The following is a 20,481-nucleotide window of genomic DNA, read 5'->3' on the forward strand; positions in this document are numbered from 1 at the left end:
CTCTATTCCCAGGCTTCTCTCCTCCCCAGAAAAAGTCTCAAGCCTGGAAGGCCCTGGGGCCCAGGGTCCCCCTTCCCGGTCACCCGCCTTCTTCAAAGGCAATTGGCTTTGGCCTAGAGAGCTCAGACCCCAGCATTCCATGCCAGAAATTTCTGGATGGGCTAGGAGATTCCACCTGATTGGGGCAGGAGGATCTGAGAGGAGTGAATCTATTGTGTGCCATTGTGCTGAGAACCGTCTAGTGAGGGAGGCAGCTGGGACCCTGCCCTTCAGGAACACACAGCAAACACAGAAACAGGGACATGCACTCCACGGTTTCCAAGGAAATCAACAGGGTAACACAGAGCCACTGGGTGGGGTATGCAGGAGGAAACAGTCTTAAAAGGGGACTTCTGAATGATGAGATGGAACCGATCATGTGATGAGCCAAGAGAAGAGAGTGACAGATGGAGGCAATAGCGAGTGCAAAAACCTGGGGGTGGGAAGGGGCCAGGCGTTTCTAGAAGAGAAAGGCCAGCCTGGCAGGGACAGTGAGGGCAAGAAGGACTAAGAAGGACTGTGGTGTGACAGAGGACAGCCATGATGCATCAGTGAGGCATGGGGCAGGCAGGGGGTTCCCAATTGCTCAAGAGATGCTGAGGCAGGAGTGCATATGAGCCTGCAGCAGGCACCAGCATCTCCAAGCCAGTGACCCACGTCTAGCCCTGAAAATCCAACTGGTCCTGGCACTCGGGGTGATATGACTGGGAGAGAACTGCCCAATCAGTGGCAGCAGGGGACCAGGAAGCCCTCAGGGCTTTGGGGCCAAGTCTGAGCTGAGTCCCCCTCCTTGCCCTTGAAGAGCTCTTGGTCCAGTTTGCCACTGTGTCTGCCACCTACACAGCCTCTAAAGGCCACCTCCCCTGGGAAACCAGGATCCTTCGAGGGCCTGGGAAACAATAATCAGCCCTCTCCCCAGGAGCCACTCTTCTGCTCACCTTGTTGCCTAGCCTTCCCTGTTATACTCTCTGAAGGCTGGGGCTGGTAGCCTCTCCCGTGACTCGTTAGGGCCTTCATTAGCACGGCTTCCTGGATTTTAATTTAATGAAAGAACAAAAACAGCCCTAATAAAGGTGATGCAACATCAAGCAGCCCATGAGGTGCCTCCAAGCCTCAGGCACCAGGGCTCAGGAGTTTCCTGTAGATGTGACTAGGAGGAGAGGGGGAAGGGAAAGGGGACCTGTACCTGGGAGACAGGGCTAGTCACAGCCCTGAGGCATGGGACATTGCTCTGCAGTACAGCAGGGAGCAAATGCTGCCACTGAAGCCAGCTAAACAGAGGAATGAGTGTGGTTGGGGATTGCTTCAGGCTCCTGGAGAAAAGCTTCTGAGATGCTATCAGCCAGTGCAAAGGCCCTGGGCCAGCAGTTGGTCAGCACAGGCCAGGCTAGAGCCAGCGGGTAATCAGCAGGGGCTCAGCTCATCAGGGCCATAGGGCAGGGAAGAGTTTAAATTTTATTCCAGTTGGGGGAGGGTATAACTCAAGTGGTAGAGCACTTCCTTAGTGTGCACTAGGTCCCGGGTTCAATCCCCAGTACCGCCATTTAAATCAAGTAATCAAGAAACCCAATTACCCCTCCCCTCAACAACAACAAAAAATTTATTCCATATGGGATGGAAACAACTGTAGGGTTTTTATAGACAAGTGACATGATCTGCTATTTTAAAGTTCCCTCTGGCTGCTAAGAAGAGTGTGGCCTAGGGGTAAGGCAGGGAGTGACTGCCATGTGGTGCAGGAGGTGAGAGTGAGAGACTAAAGCCTATGGAGAAAGGTCTGTCCCACATCCTCTGCTGAGGGGCAGGGCAGGGCGTATGTAACTGGACTGAGCTTGTTTCCTCCAGTAGGTTTGGGCTGACTAGTCCCCTTTTAGCCTTCTCCGCAGGCTTGACCTCTTCTCCAAATGCACATTGTTCAGATACTTAAAGAAAATAGGTCTAAAAGGTTCCCCAGGAGCCTGTAGCTGCTTCCCCATCTCTGTGCACCTTTCCACTCCCCTGCTGGAGTTGCTTTCCCATTTCTCCATCGCAGGGAAGTCGCTGCCCTGTCCGCAGGTCTTGGGCAGCACCAAGCCTCCCACGAACTCCAGGACTGTATTTCACAAGGGAAAAGGCCAGAGGTTTAGGTGTGGGGCCGAGAGCTACAAAGAGTGCAGCCTCGCAGACCAGAGCCTGTCCCTCCGCTTTCGGCCTCCCGCCCCCCCCACCCCCACCCCCGAGTCCTAAGACTCCTGCCCTACGACCCAGCAACACAGCCTACCCTCGGCCCCAGTCTACCGCAGCCCCCTCGCACCCTCTCAGTCCTTGACCTCCCTACCCATGTTCTGGCACCCACGCCTCCCCAGCGCCCCTCTGAACCCACCCCCTCTGGCCTCCCAAGTCGAGCAGAAGCCGGAAGTGGCCTCTGAATGCACCGCCCCGCCTCTTCCGGTGCTTCTCTATGCGGGAGTGCGGGTTTCCGCGGCGCCAGAGGCTCGGCATCACAGGGCAGCGGCGCCCTCTAGTGGGACTTTGGCGCAGCACGGGAGCCGAGGCGAGTCCAGCTCCTCGATCTCCCCGCAGCCATCTCCTCTTGTTCCGACTAATGCTTGCCCTTACCCCGACCAGGCCTGCCCTCCCGCCTCCCTGGCGACCTCACCCCTTTCTGCCCAGAGCCTTCCTGCCTGCCTTCCTTTCATGCCCCAGCCAGGAAGCCTTCCTGGATTGCCTTCGAGCCTCGAGGCCCCAAACCCCGTACAGCCATAGCTGACCATTCCCACCACACTGCCTTCAACGTGTCGGGTGATTCACTGCGCAGGCCAGATTCCAGCTGTTGACCACCAGAGGGCAGCAGAGACCGCACAGCACAGACTCCAGCCATTGACCACCAGAGGGCAGCAGGGACCGCCTTATACAGATCTCCGGGGCTAGCGCGGGGGCAGGGGGAGGGGGCAGGGGGCGGGGATGGAGAGAGGGATTAAGTCTCTGTCTAATCCTGTCGAGGTCCCGCTGTGCGTGGCAGGGCAGGTTTGCAGGCTTGCAGGGTTTTTTTTCCCTTTTGTTGGGGGGAGGTAATTAGGTTTATTTATTTATTTATTTATTTTAGAGAGGTACTGGGGATTGAACTCAGGACCTTGTGCATGGCATATGCTCTACCACTTGAGCTATACCCTTCCCACTAGGCTTGTGTGGTTTTGAAAGCAGATTTGTTCTTTCTGATTTTTTTCCAGAGCTACTTTTTCTTTCTAGGTAACTTGCAGCTTATTACTGTTCCAAGTTGTTTGAAAGTCAGTTGCTGGGTGATTTTGAACTGAGGTCAAGGCAGAGATCTGGATGAGTCTTCTGGGACCCTCTATATGCTCCTTGATGTCCCTGGGTGCATCATGGACCCACAATGTTCCTAGCAACCAATGCCTAGCTTGGCCACCCCTGCTGCTATCTGACCTCCATCTATTGTCTTCCAGCTCAGTATTGCCAGATCTCTGGACCAGAAGTCCTTCACCTACCTCCAACCCACCGTCCCATCAGCTTCTTCCAATCTCTTACCCTCCAAAGCGTCGTCTTCCCATTCTTCCTTTAAAAGCCTCTGTAAGCCTTGCTTCTCTCACTTCACACAAATTGTCTACACTTGTTCTTTCCAGTTCCTACGTGTCTCCTCTATCCACTCCAGGCAGACTTGCCCCTCCCTCCACACACACACAAAAAAATCACTGGTCAGAGTCTTCAGTGACCCAGACATTGCTGGACCCAGTGGTCTGTTCTCCACCCTCACCTTCTTGAGCAGCAGATGCCTGCCTGGCTCCTAGGAACCCGAATTCTCCTGGGTAGCCTCCCACCTCCTGGCTGCTCCAGCTTAGCTTCTTTACTAGTCCTACCTCATTCCTCCTACCTCCTAATAGAGGAATGTTCCAGGGCTCAGTCCCGAGTGCTGCCCTCCTTCCAAACCCACCTTCCTGCATCACATCCGGGCCCCTGGCTCTGAGTACCTATCCATTCTCTTTGCTTCCCAAATCCAAAGCTCTGGCATAGGCCACTCTACTGAACTTGAGTCACACACCTAGCAGCAAACTTGGCATTTCCACTTTGATGTCCCATCATTGTTTTAAATGTTTCATAGGTAAAAGTGATCTCCCTCCCAAGCCTGCTCCTCCTGCAGCGTCCCTCTGTGGATACAGCAACTTAGAGTCACTTTGGATTTGCCTCTGCCCTTCTCCTCATACATACCCAGCCATCAGGATAACACGTTTACCTTCAGGACAGGCCCAGAGTCTCACCCACACTGTGCCACCACCTGGGCTGAACCACCTGATGTGTCTGGAACAACTGTAATAGCCCTGTGTTGGTGTCACCCTTGGTGCCCCATCCCTTACCCTACAGTCTAGTCTCAATGTAGCAGCCAGAATAATCCATTTAAAACTTAGCGTTGCTACTTAGTCAGATCCTGCCCCTTCCTCTGTTCAGGGCCTGGCATTGGTTCTCATCTCTTCCAGAGAAAAATCCAAAGTCCTATGGTGGCTGACAAGGCCCCATGACATCCCCTTGTTAGCCCCCACTCTTCCCATCTACCCTCTCCTGCCTCACTCAGCATCAGCCACAGTGGCTTCTTAGCTCCTCCTCTCCCATCTTGGGCACATTCTGCCTTAAGGCTTTGCATTGGCTGATGCCTCTGGCTGGAATAGTCCCTGCAGACATCCATACGGCTTCCTCCCTCTCCAAATCTCTGATCAATCATCCCTTTCTCAGCGAGGCCCATCCTGACCCACCTCCTAATCCTCCTAGTCTTCATCGCCCTTACCTGGCCATTTTTACTCCCTGTACTACTGACCATCTTCTAACAAATGACATTACTGCTGATTATGTTCCATGTTTCTGATCTGAATCCACCCCCCCCCCCCAAGAATATAAGTTCTAGGAAGGCAGGGATCTTCGCTCTGGTCATCACTGTGTGTGCAGGTGCTGAAGAAGTGCCTGGCTCATAGGAAGTCTTCATAAATACTTGGTGAATGAATAAATGAGTTCCTTTTCAGGAGCGAGGTGAATGTGTGCATGTGCGCACAGTGAGAAGGGAGCAGGGAGGGGCAGCTGCTGGTCAGGAAGACCAAGGCCCACGCTTGGGCCCCTTTACCTGAACTGTATCGTCTTACTTTTCTGTTACAAGCAGTCTTGAGAAAATGGTGAAAAGAAATATAAGTGACATCTGTGCTGCTCTAATTTTTACTATTTCAAGCAGATTAAAAATTTTTTTTTCAGAGCAAATTTTAAAAAGCAAAAAAGATGAAAAAAGAGCTTGGAAATTCTTCAAAACATAAAAATTCCTTAGCAATGACCAAGGACCTGCAGACCCATCCTCATGGAGGCTGAAATGGCTGGAACTTGACAGCCAGGGACGTGGGAGATTCATTTTCAAACAGTCTTGTGGGCACCTGACTTTTGGTCACATTGCCTGCCCTCCTCCCGCACCCCCAGAGCCTGCTGTCCACCCGTCAGTCTGGTGGAGACCTTGCTGGGCAGGTTGAGACGGCCTCTGGGGTCAGGGTCCTTCCTCCACCCCAGCTGCGTGTATGTGGGAGAGTGGGGGGAGGGGAGAGCTACTCTCAGCACATCCCCCTGGTCTGAGAGGCCTGAAGCCAGGCCTGGGGTCTTGAAAGACTCCAGGCAGTCCTGCTGCTGCTCTGACCTGCAGCAGTCTTTGGATGGAGGGAGTATGAGAAAAGACCCCCAGGGCCTGTTGGCAGGGTGGACCCTGCCCTTGATTACCTCCTACTCCCCGGGAGCCAAGCGGCTCAGGCAGAGCTGTGGCCTCGTCTGGTGAGGAAGGAGCCAGAGACCCCCAAAGGGCAGCCCGTCATGCCAGGGGCACTCTGGGCTGCGGCCACCTCTAGGCCAGTGTCCAGCTCTTTTCTGGGGCCACGGGGCTCCTGTGTGAGTCCCCAGGCTGGAGTCAGGCGCCTGGGGCTGATGAGAACCAGACTCAGGAAGCCCCCCTCTGATCAGCTGGCACTCCCATGGGCCTCGCAGCCTCCAGTTTGAGGAGTTCTTTCTTCAGGGGTTTCTCAAGCTGGCAGCTGCCCTGCCAGTTCAAACTGGATTTTTCCTGCTGTCCTTTCCATGGCGGCCTAGCCGGGTGCGGGGTCTCTCCTAACGAGGGTTTGATGCCAAGGCCTGGGCAGCTCTGTCCTGCTGGGTCCTGGCTGATTCAGGCTTGCCCCAGGCAGCAGGCAGCTTCCCAGTCCCACCCGGGCCAGGCACCTGGGGCTGCCCTGCGTCCTTGCAGCTCTTGCCCTGCATTGGACTCCCCGACTCAAAACTCAGGCCCCACATACAGGCACTCAGTAACCCACCTTTATTCGCAGCAGTTTTACTATTAATAACAAGTTAGCCTGACAGGGCATAAGATCCCTGGACTTTTGTCCCCAGACTCGAAGCACTGACAGAGAGTTGACGTGGCAGCCAGGGAGGGCAGGGGGCCCTTCCACAGGGCTCAGCCGCCTCCTGCTCAGACCCTTCCTGAAGCTGCTGGGGATGCACCTCACGTTGCCTCCTTCCGGAGGCCTCTCTCTGTCCCATTTCCTGGGGCCTCATTAATTCCTCCCCACCTCACCCCGTGAGAAAGCAGGTCTGTGCTGAGCCTGGCCCGGGCCCAGAGCTGGGTCTGAGCACGCCCTGGTTGGTTTGGGAAGCAGGGGGCAGGGTGCAGCAGGGGACTCACCCTGTCCCCACCCTCAACCCAGGAAAAGAGGCAGGATGGCCTTCCATCCCCATCCACGTCCTGGCCCCCACCCCACTTCCCAGGAACCCAGGGACCATGGAGCTCAAGAATATAGAACACAGTTGGTCTCATGTATAATATTTATAAAAGGGGGCTGCCAGCATCTCCACCCCTGCCCTAGACTGGCACCTGGGGTCTTTAGCTCCGAGGGACAGAGACGCTCTGGGCCCCAGCCTCTTTTTTCTCCCAGCAGTGGAATGTGAGCTACGGCCCGGGCTTGGGGTAGGGGGAGTCCCAGCCTCCCCGGGACTGGTGAAGGTCCAGGGCAGGGGTCCCTTGGGGGCGCCCAAACCAGGCAAACCCTCAAAAGAACCTGCTGGCCCCAGGTCTAAGGTGATGAGGTCTGCTCCTGGTGGAGGAATGGGAGAAGGGGACTAGAGTATCCAAGGGCCTGAGCCCAAGTGCCTGAAAGAGGCCTCGGGGACAGAAGGAGGAAAGGCAAGCAGGCTCAGGGAGATGAGGCCCCAGCAGCAAAGGAGGGGGGTGACCGCAGACCTGGTTCAGCTCTATGTGCCCCTACAGGCGGTGTGACCTCAGTGTCTACACCTGTGCAAAGAGGCTAAGAGGCTTGGGTGGGATCTGAGGCATCGGGAAGGGAGCAGCAGTACAGCTCTGCCCTGCTCCCAGCTCAGGAAGCCCCTGTATCCCAGGAGCTCAGCAGGGCAGTGGCCCAAGGGCCTTGGTCCTGGCTCTAACAAAAACCTCGACAGAGAGGACGTGGGACAGGGCCAAATGCCATAGCATTCACCACATCTTTCTCCTCCACCTGACTGGCCACTGGATGGGAGCAGGCGCTGAAGAGTTTGAGCAAGGGGACTAGGGTGAGTAGACCGAATAGGATAGGGGGGTCATCCTAGTGGCTTCCTCCATGCTGGCTGGTCCCCGAGACCCAGTCAATAATGATGAAGCTCAAACTCATGGTCATCAGCAAGAGGCCAAGTGCAGCAAAACAAAGGGCCTGTGGGGTTGGAAGTAAGGGTCAGGCCTGAGGTCAGGGTAATCCCCTTAGCCCCACAACAGCCCACCAACCTCCAGGCCCCTCGCACCAAGATTTTGGGCGTAGACCTTGCAGGTTCCTTCTCAATGGGCATGATGCGAAAGTAGAAGATGGCAGGGAAGATGAAGATGAGGCATGGGGCAGATGTGGCACCTGTAAAGAAGAAGGAAAGGCCACTGCTGGCTCACATCCACCTATTGGCTAAGGTTCAGGGGTGGACCCTTCAAACATTCCTGGTTGAAGGAGGCTCATCTTGAGACTCCGCTTAAGAGCTCTGCCTGAGTCTGGAGAGCCCACCAGCCCCTCCCTTTGTTCTCTGTCTCCTAGGATGGAAGGCTAGTGCTGTTGATGTCAGAAGAATCTGCCAGTGAATGAAGCTAGCAAAGAAGAAAAGGCAGGCTGAGAGATAGAGATGAAGCCTTGAGAATACTGGGCTCCTAGATACAGCTATTCCTGAAGGCTTCTCCATTAATTGAGGCAATATATTCCTTTCTGCTTAACTCATTTTAAGTCGGCTTTCAGGTATAGATCCAAGGGTACTGTCTATGATTTCCACGCTACTCAGCCTCCAGGTCTGTGTGTTGGTCCCTGCAGACTGTAGGTCCCTGTCCCTGTTGGGTTGTGGAGTCAGTCTCCTGACTTGGGTCACCGCCAGGTTGTCTCAGAATTGTCTGATCTTCCAGCTCAGAGGCCCAACTGAGATGGACAGTGGACAGAACCCCAAACCTATAGTCCCATGATCCTGGGGCTGAATCAAGGCTCACCACTTACCAGCTGTGTGGCTCTCCCTTAATCACTCTGAAGCTCCTCATATGTGAAATGGGGACAAGACCCAATGAGATCCTTAGTGGGCCCCTGACCCCTGGGCTCCACCCTGTCCCCCAGCAAAGATAACTGACTCAGTGCTTCTGAGCCTTCAAAATAGATTAGAATAGCCTTAAGGACAAAATGTCAGATTCAAGGCCAAGCTGTGCACATGGCCAGCAGCCATCACTTAAATGTTTGATACAGGCTCAGGAATCTGCCAGGGTTGACAGAAGGGAACTTTTCTGGGGCAATACCCTGCCTTCATACACAGCAGGGCCAGACTCTCACCAATGACCCCGAAGATGCCCAGGATGTTAGGGGCAAAGATGACCAGCAGGTTGATACACGTGAGCAGGCTAAGGGCAATGAGCACGTGCCGCAGCCAGCTGAATTCCTGGTCCTGAAACATCATCTGCTGGATGGCGCGGCGCACCTGCAGGAGGAAGGGTAGGTGAGGAGAGTCATCAGTCTGTCAGCCCCATCAGTCCCACCCCTCCCCTTTGGTCTGGCCACCTGGCCACCTGCCCATGGGCTCACCGGAAACAGAACGATTGGCACTGTGAGTGTGACCGCTGTCAGCACGGCCACGCGCACACACAGGATCAGCACATCAAAAGAGTCCACTTTGCTGTAGGTGTGCAGCAGCTCCGACTCCACCCCGTCTGTTGCAGGCAGGGAGGGTGGTCAGCAGGAAGCCCGGGGAGGGGGTTGGGCTCTGAGCCTGGGTTGACCCTGACACTGTGGGGAAGTGGCAAAAGACTCACCTCCACAGCTACAGGACACAGTTAGGCATCACACACCTAATGAACGCCTATAGTGTGCAGGGTGCCATGGCCACTGGCCAGTCCCTTGCCCCCCAGCCTGGCCTCTGCCTCTGCCCCCACGGTCCAGCCATACCGTAGAAGGTGAGGTAGCCGAAGAGGGCGGCCAGGAAGTACATGACATACATGACGGCGATGGACAGGTTGGAGATGTGCTGCATCTTCCTCTTGGAGGGGCTATGGGGCAGCAGGGGAGGGGATTGGTGCCAAGCTGGGCCAACTGGGAAACCCTCATGTGCCCCGGGGTCTCTCTCTGGCACCACAAGCTCATCATCTGGCAGCTGAAGCACCTCCTTCTTGCCCCTAATCTCCCCTCATGGCAGCCATGGAGATCTCTGATGAAATGACTTGGCTCCTGTCACTCCTTCCCCCCTTTAGGATCACATCCATTCTCCCCAGACCAACTCAAGGTAGCCCTCACCCCCTCTCCCAGCCATAGATGCTTACTCCTTGAGCTCTGTGTAGATGGGCAGCACCTCGGGGTGGCAGACGAAGGCGAAGGCCATGATGGGGATGGTGTACGCTGTCTGGGGAAACATGGTTCTGTGTCAGGACAGCACCCTCTACGTGCTCATCAGGAACCCTGCCCCGACTCTAGCCTGTTGGAACCTGTGTGTTGAGCGTGAAGTAGCTCGGGGTGCAGAAGGCTGTGGCATCCGTCTCCATCTGCAGCTGTCCCTCTTCCTTGATGACCTCCGAGAGGCTGAAGTTGCCTGTGATGTTGGCAAAATGGAGGGGCAGTGGGCAGGGCACGTGGAACTTTTTGTAGATGACCTAGGTGGGGGCAGGGAAGGATGAGGCTATCAGGGCCAGGCTAGGCTGCCTGGGAAGTCACTGAAGCCGCATCTAGATCAGGACTGGAGGAGGTGACTTCTGACCCATGCTTCCCCAAGAGACCTGCCCCCTCCCTCGACCAGCATGGAGGGCGACTCACTGCAATTAGGAAGAACACCATACAGCTGAGAGAGAAGCCGCTGGAATAACCTAGGTAGCCTGCAAAGTGGGGGAGGGGAGTTATGAGACTGAAGGTCCCTGCCCAGGCGTCCCTCTGAGGCCCTGGTCCCACCACACTCACCGAGCTGCCGCATCAGTGCCAGGGGCAGAATGACAATGACAGAGACCAGGATCACCAGGTAGTTCCCATTCGTGTACCAGCCCCTGCATGGATGAGAGTGGGGAGCCCAGATGAGAGCGCATTCAGCTGCAGATGGGGCTACCTGCCTGCACTCCCAGTCAGGGTCACCGGTGGTGCCACTGAGTGATGCCACTGAGTGGCCTCTGAAGAATCCTTGCCCACAGGTCCGAGTCTCCCTTTCCCCATCTGCAAAATGGGCATACTCTCAGCACTCTCCTGGGAGAGGTGAGGACTAGTGAGCTCAGCTCCTGCTTGGTAACCATCACAGTCATAGTCGCTGTTGTTTTTCCCAGGACGCACAGGTCTGGGTCCAGCCTCCCCAGGGAGTGGCCCCAAGGGGCCCAGATTCGGAGTGGCATGGAAGAACCTGGCTCTGGGGGATGGGGCCTTTTTCAGGGGGTCTTAGGGACTTGCCAACCACCTGAGCTCTTTGTTGTCCCTCCTGGCATCTGTATCCGGCATCATCCTGCCCGACACCCCCAGTGGACAATGGATGCAGGGAACTAAACGGATGAGGAATGAGAGCCTCCTTCAAGGGCAAACTCAAAGGCCAACTTTTTGGGAAAGGCCCCCAAGGCCGGGGGGCCTACTCTCAGCTGCACAGCCCCTCTGCTTGTCTAGGCTGTGCTGCCAAGGGTGGGACCTGGCTGTTGTCTCTGCTCCTACCCACAAAGCATGGTTGATGCCATCAGTGCTGGCTAAACTGATGATAGGCAACTGGGACACTGTGGGCTTAATTTCTTGGTTGGGGCGGGGGGGCTAACACCCAAGCCACGGTCAGGAATAGCAGGAGCTTAGAGCTAAGCCCAAGGCTCTCAGGTCCTCTGCGCTCATAGGCTGGGTCCAGGGTTAGGCGGGGTCCAGTTTCCTCAGCCTCATGCCTGGCCCCACATGGCCCTCCTGGAGGTTTCCCTAGGTGCCTCATAAAGGAGTGTGCACTGAATGTCAGCTCTGCCGGCAGCTCTCGCACCCCACCTCCAACCTTTCTTCTCTCTCCCACTAGCCCAGCCTGGGCTCTGCAAGTGGGGGGCATGGAGGGATAGATTAGGGCCTCCCACCCTCACCCAGCCCAACCCCACCCTGGGGCTCACGAGGTTTGCTCCTCCAGGTTCAGGAAGGTCTGTATGACAAGGGGCAGCTCGGACTTGATGATGTACAGGTAGCTGGACATGGCTGGGGGGAGAAGGGTGAGTCAGCCAAGCCAGCCAGCCTTTAGCCTGTCCACTGCCCACTGCCTGCCCGTCAGCCTCACCTCCAATGTTCTGCAGTGTGATGGCCAGGGCTGCCGCCAGCTTTCCCGGGGTCCCAAAGGCACGGTAGCCCAGCTGCTCATAGGCACGGATGCCTGTGGGGACAGAGAATCAGGACAGTCAGGAGTGCTATCCCCAGCCCACACCTCCCCTGCTACAGGCTGGGTTTGGGGCTCACCCACGATCCCTGAGGACTTGAGCAGCAGGTGGATGGAGTAGCTGGACAGCAGGGCAACAGCCGTCAATAGGAACCTGGGGAAGATGGACAAAAAGAGGCCACTGGGGCTCCGCTGGAAGCACGAGGTAGTGAGCTCTGGGAGGCCTGAGTGTGCAGGGCCTGTGTCCGAGGTGTCTGGACCCCCCATGTGTGTGGATGCTAGCTCAGCAGGCCCCAGGAGTGGCAAACACTACTCGGATTGACCCAGGGTGGTCATGACCCAGAAGGAGCCCTCTGAGCACCACCCCTTGAGTTCTTGAAACAAACATGTTTTCCATTTAGGCTGCAGGGCAGAGCTCCCAGGTAAGGACACGTGTCCCCACACAAGGCCTGGCCGTGGGGGTTCAGCCATCATGTGTGAGTGTGGTAGAAGGACAGACTCCGGCCTGTTAGGCTGGCCCCGTGTCGTCATCTCAGTGGGTTTACTGGGAAATGAGGTATATTTGTCTGGCCCTGGATGGTTTCTTCGGCCGTGGTTTGGGTTGAGTGCAAGTGCCCACCCAGTGCAGCCTGGGTCTTAGGACAGGAAACTGGCAGGTCCTGGGAGGTCAGGTTTAGGGCTCCCATCTTTAGTAGGTTTGCTGACGGCACTCACAGGAAAAGAATGATGCCCGTGTTGGCCATGGCGTAGGCGAGCCCCAGGATGCCGCTGCCCATGATGGCGTTGCTGAGGTTGAACACTGACATCCCAAATGAAGTCTTCCCCTCAAACTGCAGGCACCAGAGTGAGATAGGAGAGGGGAGGCAGGTCAGCAAATCAGATGGAGGGCAAATCAGCTTTCCCCCTCACTGTCCTTGGCCCCCCACTGCTCCCAGATGTGCCCCTGAGCCCCCCACTGCTGCCCCCGCTCACGTCGGTGAAGTGTGGCTCCTTGCTGGGGCTTTTCTGTAGGAAGCCCTCGCCCTCAACACAGCTCCGTCCGGGGCCCTCGACCCTGTAGGCACAGGCCAGGGCAGGCAGCTCAGCTCTGGCCCCTGGTCCTGCACTCTGCCCTGCCCTGCCCTAAGCCATTACTGCGTCCCTTGCTCACCTCTGGTTGCTGGCCGTTGGGGTGGCAACTGGGAGTAGCCCCTCCAAGTGTTTGCCGTTGGGCACCAGCTCCACCATCTCCATCTGCAGAGGTGCCTCCATGGCTCGGGGACCACCACCAGGAACACTAGTTCTTACACTGACACAGTCAGAAGTCACAGAGCAGACAGTCCCTCTGGTTACCCTCATGCCTTGGGCCCATGGCCCAGACTCCCACAGGAAGTGTGCAGCTGTAACACACCTCCCAGAAGTCCACTCGGGACATACATGCACATGCACCTCTGCCTGCTGCCCCCTGGAACCTGCCACTGGCGGATAGAGCTTGAATACATGAGTTCTCCAGGACATCCTGAGGGGACACCTCAGCCAGTACCTTGTGCTGCCCCCACCACACTCACATACCAGCCCAGGCGAGGGACTTCAGTTTACCCATCTGTGAAGTGAGGGTCAGTTGGATGATCTGAGTTCAGAGCCCAGTGACACCAGGATCCCAGGATGCTGAGTGTCAGGCCTCCAGACCCCACTCTGGGGATGGGCCCGGGACTGACTCCCTCTCTCTGACATGAGTGCTGGGAGACAGTTTCCTGTGCCGGCCCCGTGTGCCAGGGGCCTCTGAGCCAACCTAGAATGGCACTGCCCGACGGCTGGAGGCCTCGGGAGAGGGTGAGGGCTGTGGGCCCTGTTCCCAGCCGCCCGGCGGGCTTTGCTGGCAGCCAGAACAAAGGGCCCTCTGTGGGCTGAGAGCTGGCGCTGGGAACGGCAGGCGCAGAGGCCACCCCCCACCCGGAGCCAGGAGGCCTGAGGCGGTGCTGGGTGGCTGGACACCTGGGCCCTGCCCGCCTGGCTGTGAAGGCCCTCAGGGGGCCTTCCAGGAAATGGGTGTCCTGAGGCCCGTTCCCTGGGCCACATAGGCCTCACCCTCCACACAGCTCTGGCCTCGGGGCCATGTTCTCTTTCAACCTCTCCTCCCCTGCTGAGGAACCTCCACCCTTAGATGCCCACCCTTTGAGTAGATTCCCCACTTCCAGGGGCCCCAGGTCAGGAACTCAGAGCCTTCCTTGGTCAGATTTAGCCCTCCAGTCCTGTCCACTCAGGACCATAACAATTTGAGCATCTCTTCTCATGCCCTCTTTTCCTTGACCAGAGTCCCTAAGGTCAGCCTGTTTTCTTCATGTCCCTGCCCTGAGCCTCACCTACAGTATCTCTCCAAGGATACCAGACCTAGTCTCCAGAGTCACTCCAGACTGCCCCCTGGCTCTCAGCTGGGGTTGCCCTTGCCGGGCCTCCTGCCCTGGGCAGGCTGGGACAGGCCCTGAGAGTGTGCTGAGTTGGCAGCCTGGACAAAGCACTTTTCTCTCCCTTAATATTCTTCCCTAGCAGCCAAGCACTGTCTCCAGGGAGACCACAGCCCATGGCATGGTCATGGCCAAGGTACCTGAGGTCCTCGCTCCAGGTTCCCCATCCCCCCAGAGGGACCTGGGCCTAGACCTTCAGATCCTGTCTATAACTCATGACCAGTCACGGCTAGGCTTCAGGCTGGCCTGAGATCCCAGAGAGGACATGGAATATTCTTCCTCAAGTGGCTTCCAGTCTGAAAGGGACAAAACCCCAACACGCAACTCCCATCGTATGGCTCCTGTTGTAACTGTGTGTGAGCCACATAGTGCTGGGACTCAAAAAAAAAAAAAAATAGAGAGTGAGAGAAGCAACAAGGAAGGTTTCCTGGAGGAGAAGGTGATGGAGCCAGTAATGAAATTCCAGTAGAAGCCCCCAAGGTATGGAAAAGGAAAGAGTACCTGAGGGCACAACATGGGCAAAGGCCCTGAGATGCGGTATGAGGCAGGCTGTGAGGAGAAAATGAAGATTCCATGGCCATAGATAAGCCTGATAGGGCCTTGAAGGCCAGGTCAAGGAGTCTGTACTTCAGTCTAAGGCAGGGCTAAGGACCAGGGGGCCAGGATAGAGATTGGTGTTGGCCTGGCATGCAGACCCTCAGCCATTCCCCGAGGCTTGCAGCCCATTTTTGACAGTTCTCATCTCAGATTTGTCACTTCCCAGGCTCCTTTGCACCAGATATCAGGGCAGACTCAGGGGATAGTCCCTGTCTGAGGAAACTCACCAGCAGATCCTGACCCACTATGGGGAAAGCCCAGAGTCACCACTCTGGGTCTGAGGCCTGGCCTGGCTCTGCATCCCCACGTGACTATGGGCAAAGTATTCCCCACTCAGGACCTCAGTGTCCTCCTGTCCTCTAGGAATTCTGTGAAGTTTGGCCAAAGGAGGGAACAGAGTAAGGAGCCTCCCTGAAGCCTTCGCCCCCAGAGAGGAGCCAGGCTCTGGAGTGGGGAGATCACTGCGACCTTGGGCAGGTCATCAGAATAGCACCTATCCTGAGTGTAGCATGCGTTTGGACAGTAAATCGATGGCCCAGGCCACTGCCCTGGGGCCTGTTTGCTCTGCTGCGAGATAAAGGCCAGGAGGGGCCAGGCGCCACAGGGATCGCGCAACAGGTAATGTCCACCCACGCAGACATCACAGGGTGAGAACTCGTCAGGCACACCTCCTCGGCAGGCATTGAGTTTGGCTAATTAAAGATTTTGAGGCCCAGGAATCCAGGCCACAATGGGGCCACTGCTTGCGTCAGCTGCTATGGGAAGCACACCTCTCTGTCTCTGCATCAAGGTCCTTGGAGCCACCAGGGCTCTGAGCCCAGCTTTCCTCCCCAGTGCTGAGGGACGGAAGTGGGTCTGCAGCAGCATGCTGGCTACAGGAAGCCATCCACACTGTCCTTCCCTCCATCCTGTGGCCACATGGGCTGGTGGAGGCACAGACCCCACAAAGCTTGCTGCTATGGCCCCTGGCTTCCTGTGCCTGGGTAGCCCTTACCTCAGCCCAGATCTCAGGGGAGAGGCAGCTGGCCTGGTTTAAGGGTTCTTTGTGGTTATCCCTGGGGCTGGCCCCAGGTCTAGCTCACCCATCTTTACCAGTCCCCTTGTTGGCTAAGAGAAGATGCCCTCCCCAGACCAGCACCCCTTTGCCCACCTGCTTCTCCAGGCTTCAGAAGGAAAACACCCCCCTCGGAGAAGCTATCAGTCAACAGGGGAACCGGATTCAATGGACATGGCTGGACTGTATGTTCTCAAGGCACAGCCACAGGGATTGGTGCAGAGCTGATTGCTGAGGTCAGGCATCTAGGGATAGGGTGTGTGGGAGGGTATGCAGAACAGGGGAGAGAACTAAAGCAAACTCCTTGCCCCTTCCCCTGAACCACAACTCCAGATCCAACCTCAGCAGATCCAGTCTTCCATCCACCATTCCCCCACTGTCAACAACACTGAGTAAGTGGCTAGTGTGTGGCCGACACCTGGCTAGTACTGAGGGGGTGCATGCAGGACGGGGCACGTCCAGGGAAAGGAAAATGGTGCAGAACGCTGATGTGTTGGCCACAACAATCCTCATCCCCTAGCTCGCTGGCCACGTGCTTTTGTGTTCTGGGCATCCGGAAGTGTCTAGGAGGATCTGAGGACCCCAGCTGGGACCGGAAGATGGACTTTCCTGTGACAGGGTACATTTTCTAAACACCTAACAGATGTGTAGCATTGGGCCTATCCCCAGACACCTAGGCCTTCCCTCCTGCCCAACTCTGGACCCTCCTTGCTCAGATCGCCCCCAGTGGAAGCAGCAGTCAGAACCTCTTGGCTCAAGACCTGGCCAGAGCCTGCAGCAGCCCTCTCCTTCCACTGCCAGCCTGCTGAGAAGGACGTGCAGCCCGAGGCCCAGCTGAGGCAAAGGACAGGACATCACGTGCCTGTGGCCCCCCAGGGGCAGGGGAGACCCCGAGCCAGCCAGCCAATCCTCCTTCCTACTGACCCGGAATCCCCTGGAGGCGGCCAAATATTTGGACAGCCGGACTTCTGGCCCCAAAGAAAGCTGAAGCAGGGGCCCAGGGCAGCTCAGGACTCATTGGAGACCCTGATGGGGATGCAAAAGGCAAGGTCAGCCTGGGGAGAGGCGCCATCCAATGTCAGGAAGAAGCAGAGTGAGGCAGAGGGAGGGAAGAGAGAGACAGGGAGAGAAAACATACACACATGTGTCCATGCATACTGATGCAGACCGAGAGACAGACAGAGGCACGGGGAGAGAAAGAAATGCAGATGGATACAGAGGGACGCAAACAGAGAAAAATACTGGTGGGTAGACATTCAGACAAGGAGACAGAAAGAGACAATCAGATCGGTGAGAGACAGAGACAGAGATGGCCAACCAGTTAGAGATAGCCAGATGGAGAAAGAGACAATGAGACAGCAAGAGACGGCAAGAGACAGCCAGTGAAAGACAGTGTCCCAGAGGGAACAAGAAGCGGAGAGGGAGCCAGAGGTTCAGTTGAGGGGGGTGGCAGGCCCAGTGGGCACTGCAGGGTTGCCACAGCATTTCCATGTTCCTACAAGGGCAGGTTATGCCCCCATTAGCCAGACGCAAGACATCTAGAGGGTAGAACTGAGCCCACTAAGGCCACAAAGCCAGGCGCAGCTGGAAAGCCCAGAGCCCCAGAGTTCAGCACCCATCATTTATCTACCTGCACAATGGGAAACATACACTGAGATGACAGTCAGTCGAAGTGACCCTGTCCTCAGCGGCCACGCACGTGTGCAGACGTGCCGGCTGAGAGGCTGTGTACAGGACGTGGCCCGCAGAGCGGAAATTCAAAACCAAGCCACCCCAGGTCGCTGGCCGGAAAGCCCCTCCTGCCCCAGCAGCTGGTCCTTCCCTTTGGCCCCCAGAAGCCCCGCCTGGTCCTCTAAAGCGCCCCCATCCTGCATCTGTCTTCTTATCCAAAGTCCAGCCCTCCACCCACCAGACTGAGTATGCACAGGGCACATAGTAGATACTCAGTAAAAATTAAGTGAATGGAATGAGTTCTAAGTTTTTGGCAAGCCACCAGCCCATTTCATCTACTCCAAGTGGCGCCTGGCTCCCTGGCCATTTCTGCACTAGAACATCTTCCAGCAGCGCCCCTATCCTGCTACGGTATAGGCTGCACATCCACCCCAGGTTGCTGTGCACACAGATGCCAACACTGTACCTCTCTTGCAGCCAGCCACTCCCCCAAAATATTTTTCCCCTCACACTGAGTCCCTGCAACCTACTCAGCCCAGACTTTCCGGGTGCACTCAGTTCAGCTCAAAAACCTTCCCCACCCCTACACAGAGACCATGAACCACCCAGCCTGTCCTGTTGTGTTTCAGTTTTTCCATTTGTCTGGGGATCCAAGCCTACTTGTTAGAGCAGCAGGCACCAGGACAAGAGCAAACAACTCTCATGGTCTGGCCACCTGGAGTCCTGGACTGTGAGTGTTTGTGACATGAGCCCAAAGAACTAGTACTGAACAAAGGGTGGCTTGAGAAGCCGGTGAGGACAGGGGTTCTATGGGCCCAGGCAGAACAAAGTTCTGAGACATACACCCCTACTCTCCCCAGAAACAGTCCCTTGCCCCCAACTCCAGACCTCCTGGCGATGTGCCAGGCCTGGCCTCATCCAATCAGATTCCTCCCACCTTTGGTGCTTCCTGCAGGAAGCCTTCCATGGTTGTGCAGAACCTTCCCGTCTCGAAATGGGATTGTCTCCGGATTTCTCCAGCTTTCTATGCTCCACAGTGAGAATCTCAGAGGGATTTGCTTCCTTTCCAGAAGGAAGTGAGCCCCCATGCCAGACTGTACTGAAGAGGAAGGGCCTTTTCAGGGACAGCACAGGGGTCCAAGGCAGTCATGTAAGGAAGGACAGGACTGGCAGGCTCAGGGAAGGATGGGCCTGGGTCACGGTGTCCCCCCACGGTGCAAGGACCTTTGACTTACATCCTCTCAGACCTGTCCTAGAGCCTATACCTTGGCTCAGGGCTCAGGTCACTGTGGGGGAGAGGGTGGATTCCCACAGGCCCCGCCCCTGGCCTCCCCCTCCCCTGGTGTAAACAAACGCACGCACTGGCTGTGGCCAATGGAAGGGGCCAATCGGGCGGGGGCGGGCTCCCGCAAACCAAGGCAGGGTCTTTTCCCTCTGCCCCTGTGCGCATTGCCAGCTCTCACACCCGGTCCCAGAGCTCCGCCGAGAGAAGTGCAGACCGAGCCCCGCCCTCAGGCCAGGGAGCCACACACACCCTGCGCTGGCCGTGCCCGCTGGCCCGGCTGCAAATGGCACGGGCTCTGGGACCAACATGTGGCCTGCGGCCCCTCAGGCAGCCTGGCCGTCTGTCTCTGCCCTCAAGCCCCTGCCTAACGCAGCGGGATAAATATACCCGGACTCCCGGCGTGCCAGCCGGGCCGATATGCTTGTCAGGCGCCCGTCGGGGCAGCGCTCCAGGGTCTGCTCCCGGGCCCTCTTAGGCCCCCGTCCGGGACCCTATCGAGCCCGTCCAAGTGGGCCCTGCCTCGGGAAGTCCATGTCGTGCCACCAAAGCCCCCAACAAGGCGTCCTGCCGCCTCGGCCCCGGTTGTCGCCGACCTCCTGCTGTCCTGCCCGGCACTGTGAGGGGCCCCGAAACGACGAGGTGCCCCGCCCGAGACACCAACTCAAGCTCGGAGCTGAGTCTCGACTGGCGAGTCCTCAGACCTGCCCCTAGAGCGCAAGGGGCCGTGACTCCCCGGAGGCCAGGGAAGCTGCCCAGAGCCCGGCTCCGGACGCGAGAGTGGACAGTAGGGCTCCGCCCCCCTGGTGCCCCTGGGCGGGGGGTCGGCGCCCCAGCGGTACCTGGCCTCACAGTTGGGGACGCGCGGTGCTCCGCTCCGGCGGGTGCTATCCGCTCTGCTCCCGGCTGAGCGCAGCGGCGGGGGATGAAGGGCGCCCGGCCCCGCCCCCGACCCGCCCCCGGCCCGCCAATCCCCGGCGGCCCGCGGGAGGAGGGGCTGGTCGGGGAGAGGCGGGGGGCCCCCGCAGGCCTGGAGCAAAGGGGCAGCTTGTGCGCTAAGGAGCCCCTAGGTAGGAGAGCAGCTGATTCGGGAGGGGCTCAGTTGAGTCTTGTAGGGGGAATGCTTCAGTCCAAAGCAGATTCTCTCTGAGTCTCTGAGTGCCCCTTAACCCTTGAAATGCTCTGCCCTCACCTCCCTGAAGCCAGAAGAGGCTCTTCAACCAAGAGGAGTGGGAAGAGGGCCACGTTTAACCTCAGTGACGGGTGCTCTGAATGGGGGAGTTTCACATATCACTCAGGCACAAAATGTCTTTCTGCCTGCCTCACCCTTCCCAAGCAGAAATGGGATAGGGTGAGGACAGGGCCTCCCTCATCAATTCTTCTGTCTTCACCCCAGATATTCAGAAGAGATTGAGGGTAGACAAGGGTAGGGGCAGTGAGGACAGGAGTAGAGTAAGGCCTGGCTCATGCTGAGCCCTGCCTGGAATCTCCCTGGCCATGCCCCCACCCCCCCATTTTCTTATGTCTAAGGAGTAGGAGGC

The 20,481-nt window shown here is 57.1% G+C and overlaps 1 protein-coding gene across 4 annotated transcripts; it reads right to left on the reverse strand.

Moving 5' to 3' along the window:
- Positions 1-6,343: 6,343 nt before the first annotated feature.
- SLC38A3 (solute carrier family 38 member 3) lies at positions 6,344-19,832 on the reverse strand. 4 transcript variants are annotated; one of them, XM_031470390.2, is made up of 16 exons: positions 19,783-19,832; positions 13,043-13,180; positions 12,865-12,946; positions 12,607-12,722; positions 11,973-12,046; positions 11,797-11,889; positions 11,636-11,717; positions 10,485-10,567; positions 10,344-10,402; positions 10,019-10,183; positions 9,857-9,936; positions 9,486-9,586; positions 9,126-9,250; positions 8,877-9,021; positions 7,831-7,934; positions 6,344-7,742 (listed from the first exon to the last, which is right to left on the reverse strand). In XM_031470390.2, exons 2-16 carry the CDS (start codon positions 13,141-13,143, stop codon positions 7,638-7,640), a joined length of 1,515 nt encoding a protein of 504 aa, XP_031326250.1. In that variant the 5' UTR covers positions 13,144-13,180; positions 19,783-19,832; the 3' UTR covers positions 6,344-7,637. The 4 variants fall into 4 exon arrangements, 3 of the variants coding, with proteins under 3 accessions (XP_031326250.1, XP_031326251.1, XP_010976520.1); XM_031470391.2 differs by lacking the exon at positions 19,783-19,832 and adding an exon at positions 18,596-18,980; XM_010978218.3 differs by lacking the exon at positions 19,783-19,832 and having other exon boundaries at positions 13,043-17,757.
- Between the last annotated feature and the right edge of the window lie 649 nt (positions 19,833-20,481).

The sequence above is a fragment of the Camelus dromedarius genome, chromosome 17 (genome assembly GCF_036321535.1).
Source record: "Camelus dromedarius isolate mCamDro1 chromosome 17, mCamDro1.pat, whole genome shotgun sequence".
Lineage (NCBI taxonomy): Eukaryota > Metazoa > Chordata > Mammalia > Artiodactyla > Camelidae > Camelus > Camelus dromedarius.